We start from the raw sequence: 19,942 nt of genomic DNA, 5'->3' as shown, positions 1-19,942 counted from the left end.
AAGGTATTATATTGCGGGTACTTGCGAAAAACCCTAGTAGACAAGGTATTGTCTGGGTTCCTATATACAGTGACATCCAAAAAATTAATGGTGTTTTTATCATATGTCACTGAAAATTCAAGTCCCCAGACATTGTCATTAAGATACTCAACAAATTCCCTTAGGTAACCCTCATCAGCCCGCCACACCAACCAGCAGTCATCCAGGTAACGTCTCCAAATGTCCATTTCCACCTGAAAAATGTTATGTGATAAGTCATAAATCATATATTCTTCGACATAGGCCATAAAAAGGTCAGCATATATAGGGGCAAAAGATGCCCCCATAGCTGTTCCTTGTAGCTGCCAGTAACATTGGCCTTGGAAATACAGAACATTCTTATTTAACACATGTTCAGACATACATATCAGAAGAGTGTTAAAACCCGGTGAATATAGATTGGCCCTTTCCAACCAGTATTGTATGGATTGGAGACCCGCCCAGTGGGGTATGCTTGTATATAATGATTTTACATCCAAAGTACATAAATACCATTCTGGTTCCAATTGGATCTCCCTGATTATTTGTGGAAACTGAGTGGTGTCCTGCAGCCTAGATCTTATATGTTCCAATAGGGGTTTGAGATATTTAGTAAGTAATTTTTCTGACATAGCTTGTCTGAGCATACTTAATTCAGGTATTTGCTGTACTATACCTTGGTGCTTTTGATGAATACTTGTTTAGTAGCCAGTGCCAATGGCTACACAAATACAGTTTGATATAAACATAAATATGAGTATATGGCTGGATGGATAAGCTATAATATATTAATAACTTGTCCAAGTCCATGCTTGCATTTCTTTGGGGTGTCTATCCTCACTTTTAGGACTGATTTACTCAGTATATATGTTATCTACTGCATTTTTGCATGACTAATTTAAAATATGTTTCAAACTAATGAATATTTATGAGCAAAAAAATTTTGATTGGCTCTTGTTAAGTATTTAAATGATGATTGAAATGGAACTTGACTACATTGTATTACACTGAAGAAGGCTGTTTGCCGAAACTAGTCTGTTATTCATACAAGTATTCAATAAATTTATTGAACTCTGTGCTGCCTTGCTGGTCTATTTGGTGCTTTCTACTTTGTTAGCATTAAACCCATTCTAAAAGGTAAGGTTGCTATTATTTCATTTTCTATTCAGGATGCAGTATGCATACTTGTTTTAATAAATTTTACTAAACCTGGTATGGCTTTTACAATTTCTTATTGAAAGGCTGCTATTTGAATGTATTTTTAGCTATTTGCAGGGGCGGCTCGTGGCATCGGGCTGCCGGACTGCAGCCCCCTCAAACTATAAAAATTAAAAAAGAAAACAAAAAAAATTATTTTTTTAAATTTCGCGGACTTCGCGCATGCGCAGTAGTCCTGACTATCGTCGGTCTATGCGCATGCTCAAGGCAGTCCGGCAGGACCCATAGAGGGACACAAGGAGACGTCTGTGCACTTTTAAAGTGCACAGACATGCTGGGAGGATATATCGCGTCCGGACTGCAACAGCAGCAGTCAGAACAGTCTCGGGAGGGAGCTTGGGATCTCGTCGTCAGGATGGAGCTTTACTGGGATCTCGCGGGTCTTTGTGAGTATTGCGCGGGCAGGATATGGTATGGAGAACAGACAGGTAAGTGTATGGTGCATTTTACTTTATGTGTTGGTGCTTTTAACTGAAGTGTGTGTATTAGCTGGCTGGTGCTTTTAACTGAAGTGTGTGTATTAGCTGGCTGGTGCTTTTAACTGAAGTGTGTGTATTAGCTGGCTGGTGCTTTTAACTGAAGTGTGTGTATTAGCTGGCTGGTGCTGTTAACTGAAGTGTGTGTATTAGCTGGCTGGTGCTTTTAACTGAAGTGTGTGTATTAGCTGGCTGGTGCTTTTAACTGAAGTGTGTGTATTAGCTGGCTGGTGCTTTTAACTGGTGTGTGTGTGTGTGTGTGTGTGTGTGTGTGTGTGTGTGTGTGTGTGTGTGTGTGAAAATGCCCCAGGTGCTTATGGTGGTGTGGTAGGGAATACCTCAGGCTTGAACCCTGTATGCAGGTGTTAAAGACTTGAGTTCCCTACCCACCACCATTTGTAAAAAAATTGCAGATTTTTGCCTCATATTTGATCTGATCTGTTCCTCATAATATCTGTGGTTTGTAAATGTTGCAATGCTTGATATTTGATGGTGTAGTAGTAGCATTGTTGCCTCACAGCTGCAGGTTCTCAGGTTTGATTCTTGGCTGGGGTTCCTTCTTTGTGGGGTCCGTATATTCTCCCTGTGTTTGTGTGGGTTTGCTTTTGTGTCCTCCCATGTTACAAAGACATGTCTGCATTATTTCTTCCTGGGCCTCTGCTGAAAATTTTTTTTTTGTTCCAAGTCAGACTGTCCTGATTAACAAATGTTAAATAAAATTGACAGGCATTTGAATTTCAGACTTCAGGTTTCTGAATGTTTAATTCCTTGCAGATTTGATGGTGCAGTGGTAGTATTGTTGCCTCACAGCTATAGGTTTTCTGATGGTGCAGTGGTAGTATTGTTGCCTCACAGCTATAGGTTTTCTGGTTTGATTCTTGGTTGGGGTGGCTTCTGTGTGGAGTCTGCATCTCCTCCCTGTGTTTGTGTGGATTTGCTCTGGTGCCTTGCCATTTTACAAAGACGTGTCTGCAGTATTAATCCCTGCGTCTCTGCTGAAAATTGTTTTTGTTCTGTCCGCAGTAAAATTGACCGGCATTTGAATTTCAGACTTCAGGTTTCTGAATGTTTAATTCCTTGCAGATTTGATGGTGCAGTGGTAGTATTGTTGCCTCACAGCTATAGGTTTTCTGGTTTGATTCTTGGTTGGGGTGGCTTCTGTGTGGAGTCTGCATCTCCTCCCTGTGTTTGTGTGGATTTGCTCTGGTGCCTTGCCGTTTTACAAAGACGTGTCTGCAGTATTAATCCCTGCGTCTCTGCTGAAAATTGTTTTTGTTCTGTCCGCAGTAAAATTGACCGGCATTTGAATTTCAGACTTCAGGTTTCTGAATGTTTAATTCCTTGCAGATTTGATGGTGCAGTGGTAGTATTGTTGCCTCACAGCTATAGGTTTTCTGGTTTGATTCTTGGTTGGGGTGGCTTCTGTGTGGAGTCTGCATCTCCTCCCTGTGTTTGTGTGGATTTGCTCTGGTGCCCTGCCATTTTACAAAGACGTGTCTGCAGTATTAATCCCTTCGTCTCTGCTGAAAATTGTTTTTGTTCTGTCCGCAGTAAAATTGACCGGCATTTGAATTTCAAACTTCATGTTCTTCAGAATACATAGTAGTACAACCTTTTTTTCTAGCAATTTTCTAAGTTTATAAGATGAATATTTTAAATTTGTCCCTATTTTTGGGACTGTATTCCCCCATTATTGGCTTCGTCCAGGTTTTTGTGCTAAGGTTGACAGCTATGGCAAGAACTGAATTCACTGAATATGGACTGTAGAATTGTGCATATTTACTGATAAAGGTGCACTGTAGAATTGTGCATATTTACTGATAAAGGTGCACTGTAGAATTGTGCATATTTACTGATAAAGGTGCACTGTAGAATTGTGCATATTTACTAATAATGGTGGACTGTGGAATTGTGTATATTTACTAATAATGGTGGACTGTGGAAGTCTGAGTAGACTTTTTTATGATAAATGTTCTCAACTGGGCAGTTTTGCCATTATGGGTGCATATGTTTTGTTTCATTGCTTACTGGAAAAATGTTCAAAACAAATTTAAAACACCCTCTAACAAGTGTACTGTATTGTACAAGGAATATAATTTTAGTACAATGAGGAAGGTGTATCAAAGAGCACATGTATGTTTCATATGCAAGGGGCCTATGATTCAAAACAGCCCAAAATTAATCTTTATCTGCCACTGGCAAAATGTATTTTCTTTGAATGTGGGTTTCAATGCTGTTTCAATGAATGTGAGTTTCAAGGGCAGAGAAGTTTTAATGCTAAGTTTTCATTGTGAGACTGCATTGCTTTGTTTAACCGATGACTTAATGTTTGTGCTGTAAAATACAAAATAAAACTTTCAAATGAAGTCCAACTCATCATTGAAGTAAAGCAGTATGCACATTAGTGTTTATGGTAAATAGAGTGAAATAGCCAAGTAATGGTTCATTGGAATGGCTGCAGAGGCTCCATTCAACCATTATTTTGTCAGGGGGGAAGGGCAGAAAACTCAGACAGGCCCAGCTGAACTATACCTCCCAACTGTCCAGATTTTCAAAGAATGAATAGATTTTTGCTTCTTATTTTTGGTTTGTTGTTCATAAAATTTGTAGTTTTAATTCCTAAATGATTTGCCAGAAGTCACTAAATAATAAGTTTCAGACTTCATAACCTTCATAAAATGCATGTTAAAGTAAGAGCCGTTCTATCAACTGTCTCAATTTATACAAGAGCAATTTTAGTACTGTTTATATGTGCCCCCAATATATTTGGCCTTGTTCAGATTTACTGCATTAACAGGTTGAGAGGTACATGCAAATAAATTGCTTTATAGAATTAGGCATAGCCAACCTCTCAACTGTCCCCAATTTTTGGCTCAAAATGTTGCTCTTCCCCTAATAATCCCTCCAAAAATAGCAATTTTGGAAGAAAACATGGAGGGTTTACAATTAAGAAATAACTGTAATAATCAAAGTTATAGATTACTTGAAATGCATGTAGATTCTTTTATTTTGTCAGCTGCTCAAGGTAGCAGTACTAATATTAAACTGTCCCTTCTTTGACAGGTAGCAGCTGTATTGTGTGTCTATTTTATATTTTTGCATCACATTTTTGGTCCATTTTTCATAAAATTGTGTTTTTTGGCAAATTAGTGACAAATCACTAAAGACTGAAGTTAGAAAATGGCAGACATTTGAGTTTCAGATTTTATACCCTTCAGAAAATTCATACTAATGCAAGACCCATTCTTTTATCTTTCTAAGTTTATTAGAGCAATATTTAAAAATTGTCCTTATTGTTGTGCCTTTGTCCCACTTCTGTGTATGGCTTTGTCCAGATTTCTTGCTCTTGAGGTTGAGAGGTATGACAAATGTGTCAGGGCCATCACAGTCAGCCAGAGAGATTTCAAATTGTGACATGCTTGTTGCACCCCACTCCCCCATGTAGTGACTCTGGATGTGTCCAAGCAAGGCAAGGAGTAGTTGTATCTACCTTGGATGGGGAGGACACACTGCATAAGTACTACAGTGGCTTTTCATCTGTCCTTGATTTTGCAGAATGGTCTGGTTTCTGTCATATTTTTGTACTGTTGATTTATGCTTATTACTCAAAGTGCCTGTTGCTCTGTGTTTAAGTAGCAATGCTTTAATGACCATAAGGTAAGCTTGTCTGACATCGTAAGATGCAAGTAAGCTTTAATAAGCATACTGTTAAAGAATTGTCAACATTGAAAGCCTTTCTGTTGTTGCCATGCAGAGAATACTTGACTAGATAATGTATAAGCCTTGGGTATTAAAGGACAGGATTCCATTATTTTAAAGCTCATTACACTTGTTGGAGACTTCCAGTCATCTCTACAGACTTTACCCGTAAACTAAACAGAATGCTAATCATGTGTGGTCCATAACCTGTACAGTAATCCTTTAAGCAATGTATCTTGAGCTTGTTTCTTGTTTTCTTTTCATTTTTTACTTTTATCATGTTTTCCCCATGAAACAAGTTGTCAGGCAGCAGATTTTTTTTGGATAAGAAACATTTTTACAAGTGGGGGCATCACATAGATTTCTACTTTCAGCATGTTGCTTGGTACTTTAATAAAGCTGAATATATTATAATTAGAACTGCAGTGCAAGGAGAAGTGGTTTGAGTTGAGTGCTTCTGGTTTTTCTTATACTTGATTTTGACTGGCATTCCAGTAATGTATTTAAAAAGTAATTTATTTTTTCATGCCTCACAACCTTTTGTTTCCATCTAGATATTAAGTAAGCTGTCATGCAGCCAATGCATTGAAATATTTTTATTCTTCTACACTTATTTTTGTCTTGATTGGACTTTCATAATGATGGTTTGCCACCCAGGGCAGCGTATTTAATTAAAGTTAGTTTTTTGTGCATATCTCCTCCCCTTTATGGTTGACCACACCCCTTCCCTTTGACCCCACCCATTCAGCGTCTCCTGCAGCCCCCCCTGTGATTTGAAGTCACCAGCCGCCACTGGCTATTTGTATTTATGCATTTTTTTGTCTCTTTTTAATAATTCTCTTTAAGAGCTCAGTTTGGTGCCATTGAGGGTTTTTAAATGGAGTAAAGCAGCTTTACAACTATTTCTGAAGAAATTCTACCAGTTTTAGAATGAAAACATTTAAACTTGATTAAAATACGGCTTTGTGGTGGTCTGTGCGGCATTTCTTTTACATAGTTGTTTAATGCGCCGTTTTCTGCAAGTTATTTTTGGATATTTATTAACCAGACAGACCCACTAGGTAAAACAGCTTCTTTGCAGAGTTGACCTGAGAGTATTGTCTGATTAAGTGGCTTTCTTAGAGGCAAATAGTAGGCAAATGGGAGACTGATAGAATCAAACCCAGGACTACAAGGTGAAGCAGGCTCATCTCTTTAGTCATATGCCACAAACTGCCATCCATCATATTATAGTTATGTAATACATGGAGCATGCTGATTACACTACACAGCTGATAAAGAAAAATAATCTTCTGCTGTCATTTACACGTGTAGAGTCTGCCTTGTCACTAGCATCTCTGAAATGTTTTGCTTCCTGCTGTATAGTTACTCTGAGTAATACTGCCTTAATGAGACTCGGTGGGCATATATATTTGTAGATCAAGACTATAGTCAACACATTTATTTGAATTCCCTTTGTTTTTACCAAAATCTTCCAGCAATTTGAATTAATTGTCAGAGGAGCTGCTAACAGTTGTTCATTTACTGATATCTATTCATTTTTGTATTTTTTATTTAGGCTCTTATCTCTGTGACACCAGATGAAGAGACCTACAGTGAGGAGGATGCTGCTTTCTCTTTAGAGATGCTGTTAAGGATAGTGCTGGAAAACAGGTTTGTGCCTTCTTACATCTGCATTGTATTTTAAGTTGTCATTTTCTTTCACAAGTGAACAATGTTACCTTTGTGTTTGAAATATCTGTCTGCTGATGAATGTGACATTTCAAACAGCCTCAACCCTTTGATTTCTGTAGTCCCACAGCATAGACATTTAAAATTCTTTACTGGAACTGCTTACATCCCCCAGTAAATAAATAACTGTCTTTGTCCAGTAAGTATCCATGTGGATGCAAAAAGTAGCTTCATGCTGCTGGGGTGTGGTGGGGGACTTAACTTTAACTTTTTGTGTTGGTGAAAGTGCAGCACCCTTGTGATTTTCAGTCATACTAGAATTAATCCTACTGCTAGTATTTGTATTTTGCTGATATACATTCCTGTAACTAACTCTGACAAGTTTCCTTCTGAACTCCAGTTCATAGCTTGGTCCCCACTCTTTATTTTCAAACCACCAAATCCCTCTAGAGACTTCTTAATCTCATGTTTATAATGAAAGTATTTTGGGGAACTTCAGTGATTTTCTGCCTAAGGTGATTAGGCAAACTGAAACACAAGGTTGCAATTAGCAACCAAGAGAAATTCAGTGAGGTGGCTAGTTTCTCTCTGGCATTCCAAACCCTCAAGAAGGACTGTTAAATTGAAGTAGTGTGACAGAGTTTAGTATCATCAGCTGAGTTGAGCAATGTTTTTATTCGGCCCAGATTTTTTTTTCTCTATGCTTCTCCCCATGCCTACTGATTATCAGTTCCCTCCCCCAATCAGACATCCCCACTTATTCCCCTAACTGGGAATTTTAAATAAGCTCAGGATGAAAACAGTCTGGAGAGAGTTATTATCCAGACATCCTTGAGGGTAATAGCACTTGTACTGCTTTAGAAGAAATGGTTCATCTTGTACTGATACCATATTGTTCATTGAGCTGCTTGAGTGCTTTTCCTTTCAGCCTCAATTTCACCCCCTGCCCCATCAGCCATTTTTATAGCACACTAACCATACTCTCAATCCATGTTTTTCCCATTTTTCTAAGGTCAGACCAGTTGAAAAGCTAATAAATTATTTTAAGTTGGACCTGCAGCTGCTAACCTGTTCAAATCATGGCAAGAAAAGTATAAGGAACTGTAGGAATTGAAACCTATTTTGTTTCCCCAGTACTCAAGTTCCAAAGAAATTACCCTGCAAATCCTGTACTTGTTATAAACTCTGAAGCCCTAATAGCAATACAAAATACCTAGGTGTATTTCCTCCTTTTTTGGAATATTTTATATTACCCTTTAGGTCTTTTTATAGTTGTGTACAATTTTTCTTAGTTGCATACATTTCTATAATCTCTTCATGTTTGAATGAGTATAATAGTTTTATTGAACTCTGATAATTACTTATGATATGCGTTTTATCAGTCATTTTTAATGTATTTTTCTCTTTTAATGGATGCATTATATGTTTGTTTAAATTAATTAATTGAGACGACGCTTTAGTATAAAAGCACGTGAAAGTCTACGTTTCTATGTATCTGATGAAGGAGAAGCATCGTCTTTTCCGAAAGCGCTCATATTAAATTTGGTTTTCTTTGGTATTCGCTCCAGTTTGTATTCGCTATTTCTTGTAAATCCTGTACTTGTGCATAGACATTTATGTCACACACAACCCAGAACAAAAAAGAGTGACAGGGGACCGCAACAGCCTTGGGCCCAACTGACAAGTCTGCCACCTAACTGGCCCTTTCCAGACAAGCTGTCCTCTCTTTGGCTGTTTTCCTCCTTCCACCCACATCCAACTTTCCCATCACCTATCCCTACCAGCCTGGGAAAGCATAGCCCAAGATGCCTGAGTCCTCTTATAATTGTTCAAAAAGCGTACTTCATGGTGTGGTATCAACTCCCCTCCTTCAGAGGCATCCCTCAACCTCCCAGGGAACAACTTGCCTTGTTCCCAGAGGTTCTGTTACAATTATTGAACCAAGGGGACTATCCAGAGTGTTCCCAAAAACGAAATAGGCAACGGATTTTATTCCAGGTTGATGTTCTTCATCTCACATTGCTGCAGTCATAACTAGTGGGTAGTCCGCTGTCCTCGGTCGGCCCGAATACCAAAGTATTAGGCTGGCGTCGGTCATGGTCGCTTAGATCTGACGTCAGTACGCCTTGGTACTAAAGCGCATGACCGACGTCATATCCCCAGTCTTTCTTGCCGCATGGTCCGAAGCAGAAGCAGCGTTTGCAAGTGCCGTTCGGCGTCCTGAAATTTTCGTATTCTGAGTTTCAGACCGAAAACCAAGTTGGGCTAAGTACCCCGTTGGGGAATATTTTTGTCTTTTCTTGCCTCAGTTAAATCCGGATGTCAGTAAAAGTGAATAATTGTATTTCTTGTGGGAAACAGATACCTCATAGGGATTACCACTCTGTCTGTATTCCTTGCTTGGGGCCTGAGCACGACGTAGTCGGGTGTCGCTTTTGTGCTAAATTTAATAAGCGCACCATTAAACGTAGGTTAGATTGTGCTAGGCTTGTCTTCGGTAAGCGGTGTAATTACAATATGCCGTCAGATCCTCCGACGCCCGCTACCACTAAGAAGCGTAAGGAGAAATCGTTAAAGTCCAGGCAGGATGAGTCGTCCATTCCGGACGCCGGTTCTTTAGAAACCACGGTGGAATCTGTGGATCCAGCCGAGGTTTCAGTTGAGTCTCAGGGGGAACCTTTAATTTTGCAAGATGTGGCCTCTCAGGAGTCGGGTCAGGCTGAGGGGGCCTCTCAGGTTGCTGTAATCCCTTCTTTACATAAGGTGGTTAGGCCTTCTCCATCTGTCGCTAAGGTACCTTCCAAGGCCAGGCCTGGTTTGTCTTCCTCTGGCGTCAGTCCTAGCTCTGCAGGTTCTGTACCTAAAAAACACATGCTTAAAAATGCAGAAGATTTGATTTCCTTGATCAGAGGTTCTATGCCCACTCCAGATAAGAGGCCTAGGGTGGAGCCAGAGGTGGAAGGATTGGAACATTCTTCAGATTACTCAGTCTTCGGCTGAAGACATTCAGGATTTTCCCCCTTATTCTGATTCAGAAGCAGAGGATTCTAGTCCTTCTGCTTCCCCTCCAGAGGATTTTTCTTTTTCAGAAACCCTGCATTCTATGAGGGAACATTTTAAATGGGAAGGTCAGGATTTCTCAGATTCCCGAAAGAGGCTTAGGGAATTCTTATTTTTACCACAACATAGGCCCTTGGCTATACCTCCTGTTTTGGATGTTGTACAGGATGTTTTCTCTGAGGCTTCCCTTAATCCAGACTCTTTGCCTCCTGCCCCGGTTAAGCCAGACAGGTATTACAGAGTGCCAGAGGCTCATAAATATTTGTATAAGAGCCCTAGGGCTGACCCAGAAACTATTAGCCAGGGACCTAAGGGTGTCAGGGCTTCTGTTGTAAAGAATCCAGTTCCTATGGATAAAGACTCTAGAGCTTTGGATAGGTGGGGTAAAAAAGTGTATACCTCTTCCACTCTTGCAATGAGGGCCTTGAATTGCCAGTTTCATATGCTGAAGTACCAGAATTTTCTCCTTAGTCAGTTGAAATCTAAGGTAAATGCTTTAGCAGAGGGCATAGAGTGTAAAGAATTACAGGATTTGGTTCATGCCTCTGATCAGGTGGGTAAGCATTCTTTGCAGTGTGGTTTTGATGCTTTACAGGCCTCTTCCAGGGTGGCTGCCACTGGATCAGTTATTCGTAGGCACGCCTGGCTTAAGGATCAGAACTTGTCAGAGCATGTTAAAGCTCGAATTTTGGATGCTCCCCTTCAGTCTGAAGTTTTGTTTGGTTCTCCTGTGGAGTCAGTCTTGAAGAAAATGGAGGACAAAGCTAAGTCTATGCAGACAGTTAAGGATTTTTTGCAGGTGCAGCCCCCTAAGTTTAGCAGGAATTGGCCTACTAAGGGATGGGCTTACCCTTCTTCTGATTTACAATCTAGGGGTAGATTTAGACGTGGGAGGGGCAGAGCTCATGCACAGGGTTCTTTTAGGCCTAGGACGTGGAGTTTCCCTGCACAGTCTACAGGTGAAGGCAGGGGCCAGTCCTTTCGTAAACAGACCCAATGACCTGCATCTTCAGCTGCCCGATCCTTCCTGTCTGGCAGCTCCTCTGGGAGGAAAGTTGGCACTTTTCAGGCAAAACTGGCTTTTAGTCACCCAGGACAAATGGGTGTTGGACATTATAAACCGAGGCTACAAGTTTTATTTCCACACATTGCCCCCTTTCAAAGGCATGCCAGACGTTCCTCCTCAGCAAAAGGTGGAGGCTCACAAACAGATTTCTTTACTTCTACAAATGGGGGCTATCCAGCAGGTCCCTCCGTCAGAGGTGGGCCTAGGATTTTATTCTCGCCTGTTTCTTGTACCAAAGAAAGGAAACACTTGGAGGCCAATTCTGGATTTGTCTATTCTCAACACATACCTGGACATTCCAAAATTCAAAATGTTGACTTTGCAACAACTTCTGCCTCTGCTAGGCAAAGATCACTGGATGGTAACTCTGGATCTCAAGGAGGCGAATCTTCATATTCCTATCAGGCCCAGCTGCAGGAGATTCCTGCGTTTTGGCTAGGACTTTACATTATCAGTTCTCTGCATTGCCCTTTGGCTTATCTACTGCCCAGGGTGTTCACAAAAGTTCTGGCTCCAGTGATAGCCTTCTTAAGGTTAAGAGGAATACAAATTTATCCTTATTTGGACGATTGCCTGATTCTTGCTCAAGACAAAGACAAGCTACTTCACCATCTTCAGTATGTTATGGCAGTGTTAAGGTGCCTAGGGTATTCTGTGAACGAAATAAAGTCCAGTCTAGTACCCTCTCAGGACATGTGCTTTCTGGGTGTGAGACTGAATACAGCCTCTCAGATGGCGTTTTGACCCCGGACAAGCAAAGAAATCTTACCCTTTACTTCCAACAATTGTCTCTCCTGTCCAGGCTGACTGCAAGGACAGTCCTTCAAGCCTTGGGGTTCATGGCATCTTGTATTCTCGTGCTTCCCAATGCCAAACTGCATATGAGGAAGCTACAATGGTATCTCAAAAGTGTGTGGACTCAACACTGCCACGATTTGGACACTGTCATTCAGATAATACCTTGCATTCAAAAGGAATTTTTGTGGTGGGCTCAGGAATGTCACCTAAACAAGGGACTCTCTGTGGCCCGACCAGAGGCGAGTCAGATCTTAACGACAGATGCCTCAGACAAGGCTTGGGGGGCGCACCTCAATGGAAAATGGGTGCAAGACACGTGGCCTGCCAGACTTCAACATTTGCATTTCAACATGAAGGAGATGTTAGCAGTCCAATTTGCATTGATGGCTTTCAAGGATCTACTTCAACCAGGACATGTGTTGATTCAAACAGACAACACAACTGTCATGTGGTACATCAACAAGCAAGGGGGAACCCATTCGTACCCTCTTTGCAGGCAAGCTATGATTTTGTGGGAGACTGCTCTCAGTTTGCACCTCACTCTTCAGGCAAGGTTTCTGTCAGGAGCACAGAACTCCTTAGCAGATGTTTTGAGCAGACAGATGGTGGATCCCCACGAGTGGAAATTGGATCCTCATGTATTTCGACAGTTGACAGTGCTTTGGGGGACTCCAGACATAGATCTGTTCGCTTCTCCACTAAATTTCCAGCTGCCAAAGTTTTGCACAAAGCTGTTTCATCCAAAGGCTTGGAAAGTGGATGCTCTATCATTCAGTTGGAGCAATCTTCACATCTATGCTTTTCCTCCTCTGCCTCTCCTTCCCAAGGTGCTCTTGAAGGTCAGACAGGACAAGCCCTCCATGATTCTAATAGCTCCATATTGGCCACGTCAGCACTGGTACCCTCTGCTGAGGAGTTTAGTACGGGAGCCTCCTTGGCCTTTGCCATCAATTCCACACCTTTTGTCCCAGGCAGGCAATCATTTCCTCAATGTCAGGATACAGTCTCTGCATCTGACAGCCTGGCATATTCTGTTCTAGACCCTGGAGGGTCGCAGCTTCCTCAACAAGTTTTGGATGTTATTTTGGAGGCCAGACGGCCTAGTACAAGGAAAGTTTATGCTGATAAATGGAGGAGATTTTTTTCTTTGGAGCCAAGCAAAGGGCTTTGATGTTTCAGTACCTAATTTGAGTGTTTCTCTTCAGTATCTTACAGAATTACTGGACAAAGGTTTGTCTTTCTCCTCTGTAAAAGTTCATGCTGCAGCCATTTCTGCTCACTATGATTGTGGCCCACCATTATTCTCTCATCCTTTGTTTAAGTAATTTCTTAGAGGGGCAAAGAACATAAGACCCCCACGTAGAGCTCCTACTCCTTCCTGGGATCTCAATTTAGTGTTGGAAAAATTCACTTTACCTCCTTTTGAACCTGCAGCTACATCTGAGTTGAAGTTTTTGTCTTGGAAAACTGCTTTTTTGTTGGCCATTACATCTGCTAGAAGGGTATCTGAATTACAGGCTCTAATGGCAGTTGAGCCCTTCCTGATTTTTCATAAGGATAGGGTATCCCTACGTACTAACCCTACTTTTATGCCTAAAGTTGTTTCAAATGTGGCCTTAAACCAATCTATTCATTTGCCTACATTTTATGCTGATCCCCAAAATAAAGGGGAAAAAATTTTGCATTCTTTGGATATTCACAGGCAGTTGCGTTATTATTTGAGCAGAACTAAAGGGTTCAGACAGTCTCAACAGTTGTTTGTTTCTTTTGCTTTGGGATCTCAGGGAAACCTGTTTCTAAACAAACTATTTCTAAGTGGATTGGCCATTGTATTGCTTTTGTTATTCTCATCATGGTAAGGAGATTCCGGCTGGAATCAGACCTCATTCCACTAGGGCTACTGCCACTTCTACTGCTTTGTTTAAGGGGTGTAGCTACTAAAGATATTTTGGAGGCAGCTACTTGGAGTTCAGTGCATACTTTTTCTAAACATTACCATCTCCCTCTTTACTCCAAATCTAGAGCTGGGTTTGCCACTGCAGTTTTACAGGGCATGTTAGCAGCTCCCAATGCTTTATAATTTTGCCATCCTCCCTTTACCTTTGCTTTGGGATTCTACCCACTAGTTATGACTGCAGCAATGTGAGATGAAGAACATAGTACAGTTTTGTACCTACCATAAATGTAGATGTTCGAAGATCCACATTGCTGCAGTCCAATTTACCCTCCCTCTTTCCCCACTGTAGTTTGGGGTGGTTGTGTGTTTTGGGTTGTAAATATTGTATTTTGGCTATGGCCTTTCTTTTTAGGGCCTTCTGACATCTTGGTCAAGAAAGACTGGGGATATGACGTCGGTCATGCGCTTTAGTACCAAGGCGTACAGACGTCAGCTCTAAGCGTCCATGACCGACGCCAGCCTAATACTTTGGTATTTGGGCCGACCGAGGACAGCGGACTACCCACTAGTTATGACTGCAGCAATGTGGATCTTCGAACATCTACATTTATGGTAGGTACAAAACTGTACTTTCTTTGTGCCAAGGAAGTCCCTGGAGACCCATCCTAGACCTGTCCCATCTCAATACCTTCCTAAGAGTGCACAGAAAACTGTGGACAACTCAGTTAAGGTTGGAGTAAATAGTAACAACCAAGTCCAAAAAGAAAAGAAAAACTCCTTCCAAACCCAGCTGTAGCTGTTTATACACAAGAGACTTTATTAAAGTATAAAGGTTAGCACGTAGGCAGAGTCACCTCTGCTTCTTCAGACCATAGTCACAAACATTTTCCTAACATATTTTAAAAATATGGACCAAAATCAGTCGCATAAAAATTCAATAGTCATATCAACCAAACATAATTCGCCCACCCACTAATCAAATACGACCTATCTAGTGATCCAAAATAAGACAAGCACTAGTAGATAACAAAAATACAGTAAGACTGGTGCTGTGGGTAGCATTGTCGCCTCACAGTAAGACGTTGTCCTGTTCGATTCTCAGCTAAAGCGTCTTCTGTGTGGAGACGTGTGAATGGGCGTACCTTCGTTGAAGGTTGTGTGTCAGGGCTGGCAACCCGGTACGTAAAAATCTACTGCCAATCATTAGCGGACCAGAGTTCCGCTGTGGCAACCCCTAACTGGGAAAAGCCGAAAGATACAACAACTAGTAGATAACAAAAATATAAAAGATATAAAGTTTATAACAAAACCTGGCAATAGGAATTAATATATCAGCAAGAATAAAAATGCAACAACATCGTTGCTGTCATAGATATAAACATAGCAGTCTAAACCTAAAAAGTCTTAGCTCACCTTGAGAAAAAGGAAGTTTTGCAAAAAACTCAAATAAAAACCATGAGTGATCCTATCAGTACAACAAAAAGACGTCGCAATGTAAAGCTCACAAAGTTAAAGACAATTGTAAATGTTATGCTCAAAACTTAAAGCTCACATAGCTATAGCAGCATAATGATCACTTCATCATATACATAATAAAAGCATTGCAACAACTTCTATCAAGGCTACATAATTAAAACAAAATGGTGTAAGAAACTTCTCTGTGTGGAAGATTTTCAGTCCATATATCTCTAGTTAATCACTGTATATTAATCAGATCAGACAAAAGGAGTAGAAGTAGCGAACTTAAACTCGTCTTAAGTAAAAATAAATAAATAAATAAATAAAAAATATATAATTGTACAAAATTACTAAGTATTCAAAAGTAATCCAAGCAAGGCAGGCAGTCTGTTTCCAGTCAAAAATCCTTTATTAAGTGCATAGACAAGCGATCCAAGTAAAATAAAAATAGAGTAATAGTTTCCTCACAAGCTTTCTAAATATATGTATACTTTTTATCAGGCAAGGGAGTGGTTTATTGCGCTGTAAAACAAAGTGTTATTGGTACACATGTTAAATTCACATCCCTTCTCCCATCAGTGTGACATTCAAGCTGGTCCTGCCGTACTTAGTAGCTGTCATAATAATATAACCCTTATGTACTTTAAATAACATTTATAATGATGTGGTATAAAGGCTACATAAGTCAAAAAAGAAGGAACAAAGTAAATCAGTCACCTTTGCGATTGTAAATAAAGATGAAAGCGATCTGGGTTACTTATCTTTGACTTATTTCTATGTTAAATTGTTAATCGCTATGTAATCCAATGTAACTACTGTCTGTTTATTTTACTGTGGAGCTTTTCTCCCCGGGCCTCCGCTGAAAATGGACCCACGTCCAGTCGGACACTCCCGGTCAACAAATTTAAATAAATAAATTATCGGAAGATGCCGGAATCTAAAAGAAATAAAACTATAAATCCATCATTCCCACTGAAAAATTACAATGCTGCATGATAAAAAGCACTACCAACATACAGAGCAGAGTGGTCACATGACTGCATCTAGCTAATATTTTTATTTTATTTTATTTTACATTTGTTTACTGGGAAGGTCCATTTTCAGCAGAGGCCCTGGGAGAAAAGCTCCGGACATAATACATATTAGCCAAAAGGCACACAGCTCATAAAATCAAAGCAGGAAATATTAAGACGTTCCTAAGTCTTGTAATCGTAGACACTGCATGCTGAAAATAATAATGTATCTAAATAAAATTATATATATGTTGCAGATACCAGCAGCTCATTCAGCTACACACAATTTTGAAATAACGGTATGCTCATGTGTCTGCATGGTGTTCTATACAGGAAAAACAGTAAGAGCTGTAATGAACTGAATACAGGAAGTTGTCAAGAGATATTTATAATACAAATTTAACTAGTTCTCTGCTGAAACATTGTGTTGAGGTTTATGATGGTGGTTGAGGATCACATAAGTTTTTTTTTGTGCACTTCAGAACTGACAATCCAAAATGAGACATGCAGACAAACATTTATGCAAGAAATAAAAACAGTAGGAGGCATTGTAGATATTGCTTTCTGATACAATAGGACCATGTAGATTTTACATAATCCAGTCTATCCATTTAATCTTCTAGTACTAGCTAATGCGGGCACTAGAACACTCAAAACCTTTCAAGACTTTCCCCGGTTCTAATTTCTGTTCCAACTCTTATATTGCTCTGCCTCCTTATTTCTCCAAATGTCATTCACCTTGAGTCATAGTGCACCAAAAGACACAAGCTACCTTTTTGAAAATGTTCTGTGTTTTTGAAGAGTTTTAGAAAAATTATCTGATCTTTTTTCCTTTTTATTTCATGACAATCAGATGTTCAATATTTCATAAGACCAGTAGTGACTTAGTCATCCTGGCTTATACAACTTTTATAGGCCACCCTCTTACTCTTCTCCTTTAACCACAATACACAGAGCATGAGAACCTACTCCTAATCTCTTCAGCCATGTGAAAAACCCATTACATCTATTTTTTTTTTTTTGTATCTGTGCTTATCTTCTAGATGTGCAATCGAGGTCAGTCTATTCCTTTTCATTTTTGAAATAGTTTTCCTGTCAGAACAGATGTTTGTTTAGTCATTAAAACCCTCAACACCCACACCCAGAGTGTGTTTACAGTTTGGGGCCTTCCCACTTGCAGGATTCTTGTTCAGTTTGTGCTACGTTCAGCACCATACCCCTCCAAGGGAGAAAGGAGAAAGTTATGTTTAAAAGCCCCCCCCCCTGTAGACAGGGATCAAAATGTATTTGTACCTGAAGGTGCCCACTACTTCCTTTCCTCTCATAGAAAATGAGACAAGGAAAGGGGAAAATCTAGAGAGGGAGAGAGAAATGGTTAGAGACAAGTCTAAAGAAAAGTGACCAAAGGACCACTGAGCTAAGTGTAAGAAAAGGTATCTTGACCTCACAGCACTTCTGGGTCTGGTACGTAAGTTTTTGAAATAGTCAGATCATACTTTCTCTAGGATCCAGACTTACTCCCTGAATATTTCATTTTCATCTAGGCCATCAGCTTTAGGCTTCACTCACCTGTCTTGCAAAAAATACCTTCAAGGTCTGCTTCATTAACCTTGTCCTTGAGATCTGGTTGATCTTTTTGGAGTCTTACCAAATTCAACGTCGACCGAATGATGAGGAAGTTTTTCAGGACTCAGATTCAGCTGGAAGTTCTTCCAGCTCCATCCCCGAAGAAAGGACCAGGATAAGCCCCTACCGCCCTGAGTGTTCAACTTCCCACACCATCTCTGTTTTTATAGCCAGTTTATGTTAGATCCAACCTACCCATGGTACCAGCTTCAGAGCCGAAAGCCCTGGCAACTTTGGATTCAACATCTTCCCTCACTCACTTGACACACATGCAGTGGAGTCCACGAGCCAGAGTGTTGGTGTCAGAGCTGTGATGGTGGAGTCAACACTGAGTTTTTCAGAACTATCCATACCACTCAGAGTTTTGGCAATGGACAACTCTGTTTTGAGGTCATCCTGAGAGCCATCAGCTATTGGAGTCAAGAGGGCTATCAATTCTGGGAGGCTGTTCCTTGGTTTCATTGGCTGAGTCAACTTTTGAGGTCATGGAAAAGGCCATGACCAGATCAAGATGACTGGTGCGTGTTCAGAGTTCTGATCCATCCAGACTCCCTCTGAAGACGGCTCCTACTTCTGCTCATTCTGGTAGACAGGAACAAAAGGATCCCATAGGCTTTGAGACTACTCGGTGTTCAAGTTTTATGTCCAGTTCTGATGCGTCTCCTTCAGAAGTCCCAAAGCACATTCCCCGAAGACGACTTGCAAGTGGAAGCATATCAACTCCTCCTATGAGTCTGTTACCAGAGGCACGATTTAGGTGAGAGAGAAGGTTCTCCTAGATCAACCCCCCCCCCGAAAGACATCTCCTTTGGAGACGTTCTTGATTTGATGAAACCAAGGGGGGGGGGTCCACTGAAACTCCTCTTCCTGATGAGTTAGTGTTTCTCAAAGCCTTTGCGTCCATCCCTTCAACATCCTGGGTTATCCCTCCTCCCGATATCTTAGTCAACCTCATTGCCCAAAAAGCCTGGAAAGAACCTGATGTGGCAGTGCTCATCCTAGGGAAACTAGACAAAATTCTTGTTGCCCCCAAGCAAAGAAAACATTGGGCTGTCGGTCCCCCTTTAGATGTGATGGTATTAGCAACAGCCACAAAAGTAAGTGCCTGAGAAAATTTCTGCTGCCATCCTCCTAACAGGAAGCCAAGGGAGCTTGACAGACTGGTAAAACATACTTATGCTTCAGCCACTTTTTCTCTCTGTGCATTTAAGACGTGGCACACCTGACAGACTTCCAGAGGAGTTTGATTAATGAACCTTCACATTCCCTGGTGGATAACTTACCGTCAGGTATCCAAAAATATGTAGGTACCCAGTTATCTAATCTACAGTCATCATCGAATGTTGCCATGCGCCTGTTGTCTAATGTAGCAACTGGCACAGGTATTACAATGGTATCATCCCTGGATGTGGCTCTGCGACTTTGCAGAAAGCTTGAAGACATCCCTATGATGGCTTCACTTTTTTGGACCGAAAGCTATTTACCAGGATGACAATACCTTGTCTGCAGCTGGAGTCTGATTTTCTCTCTCTCTCAGAGATAAGAAAAATGTGGTTCAAAAAATCTCAAGATTTTCACCAGGACACTTCTGGGGATAGACCTCAAAGAGAGAGGGAGTTCATGGAATGTAACCTATGGGGCAGAGGTGGTCCTCAAAACCAAGATTTCCATGAGCCATTCACTGCGAAGCCGTATCAGTGTCCCTGAGCATTTGTCCAACTGCTGCAATCTGGAGATGCTTCTCCTTGCATCCTTTTGCCTGGCAAATATAACCTTCAGTTCTTGGGTGCTAAGGATCATTTCCAGAGGTTAGTCAATACACTTTTTTGAAGCTCCAAAGATGAAATAAAAGATACTCCACCCATTCAGTTGGAATCTGCAGCAACATCGCTTTCAAAGTTGCTGGACAAAAGTCATCCATCCTGTCTCCCAAGACCAACTG

At 40.7% G+C, this 19,942-nt stretch overlaps 1 protein-coding gene across 5 annotated transcripts in view; it reads left to right on the top strand.

Moving 5' to 3' along the window:
- The window catches only part of GBF1 (golgi brefeldin A resistant guanine nucleotide exchange factor 1), a 4,751,435-nt gene that overhangs the window by 3,926,691 nt on the left and 804,802 nt on the right, over positions 1 to 19,942 (top strand). For all 5 annotated transcript variants that reach the window (XM_044055999.1, XM_044056000.1, XM_044055998.1 and 2 more), the window contains one exon: positions 6,970 to 7,064. In XM_044055999.1, the coding sequence (XP_043911934.1) occupies positions 6,970 to 7,064 (95 nt within the window). The remainder of the gene's footprint in view (positions 1 to 6,969; positions 7,065 to 19,942) is intronic.

This window comes from Protopterus annectens, chromosome 14.part0 (genome assembly GCF_019279795.1).
Source record: "Protopterus annectens isolate FY-2018-M chromosome 14.part0, PAN1.0, whole genome shotgun sequence".
Taxonomy (NCBI): domain Eukaryota; kingdom Metazoa; phylum Chordata; order Ceratodontiformes; family Protopteridae; genus Protopterus; species Protopterus annectens.
Note: the sequence above shows the minus strand (reverse complement) of the source record. Positions and strands in the feature narration are given on the sequence as shown.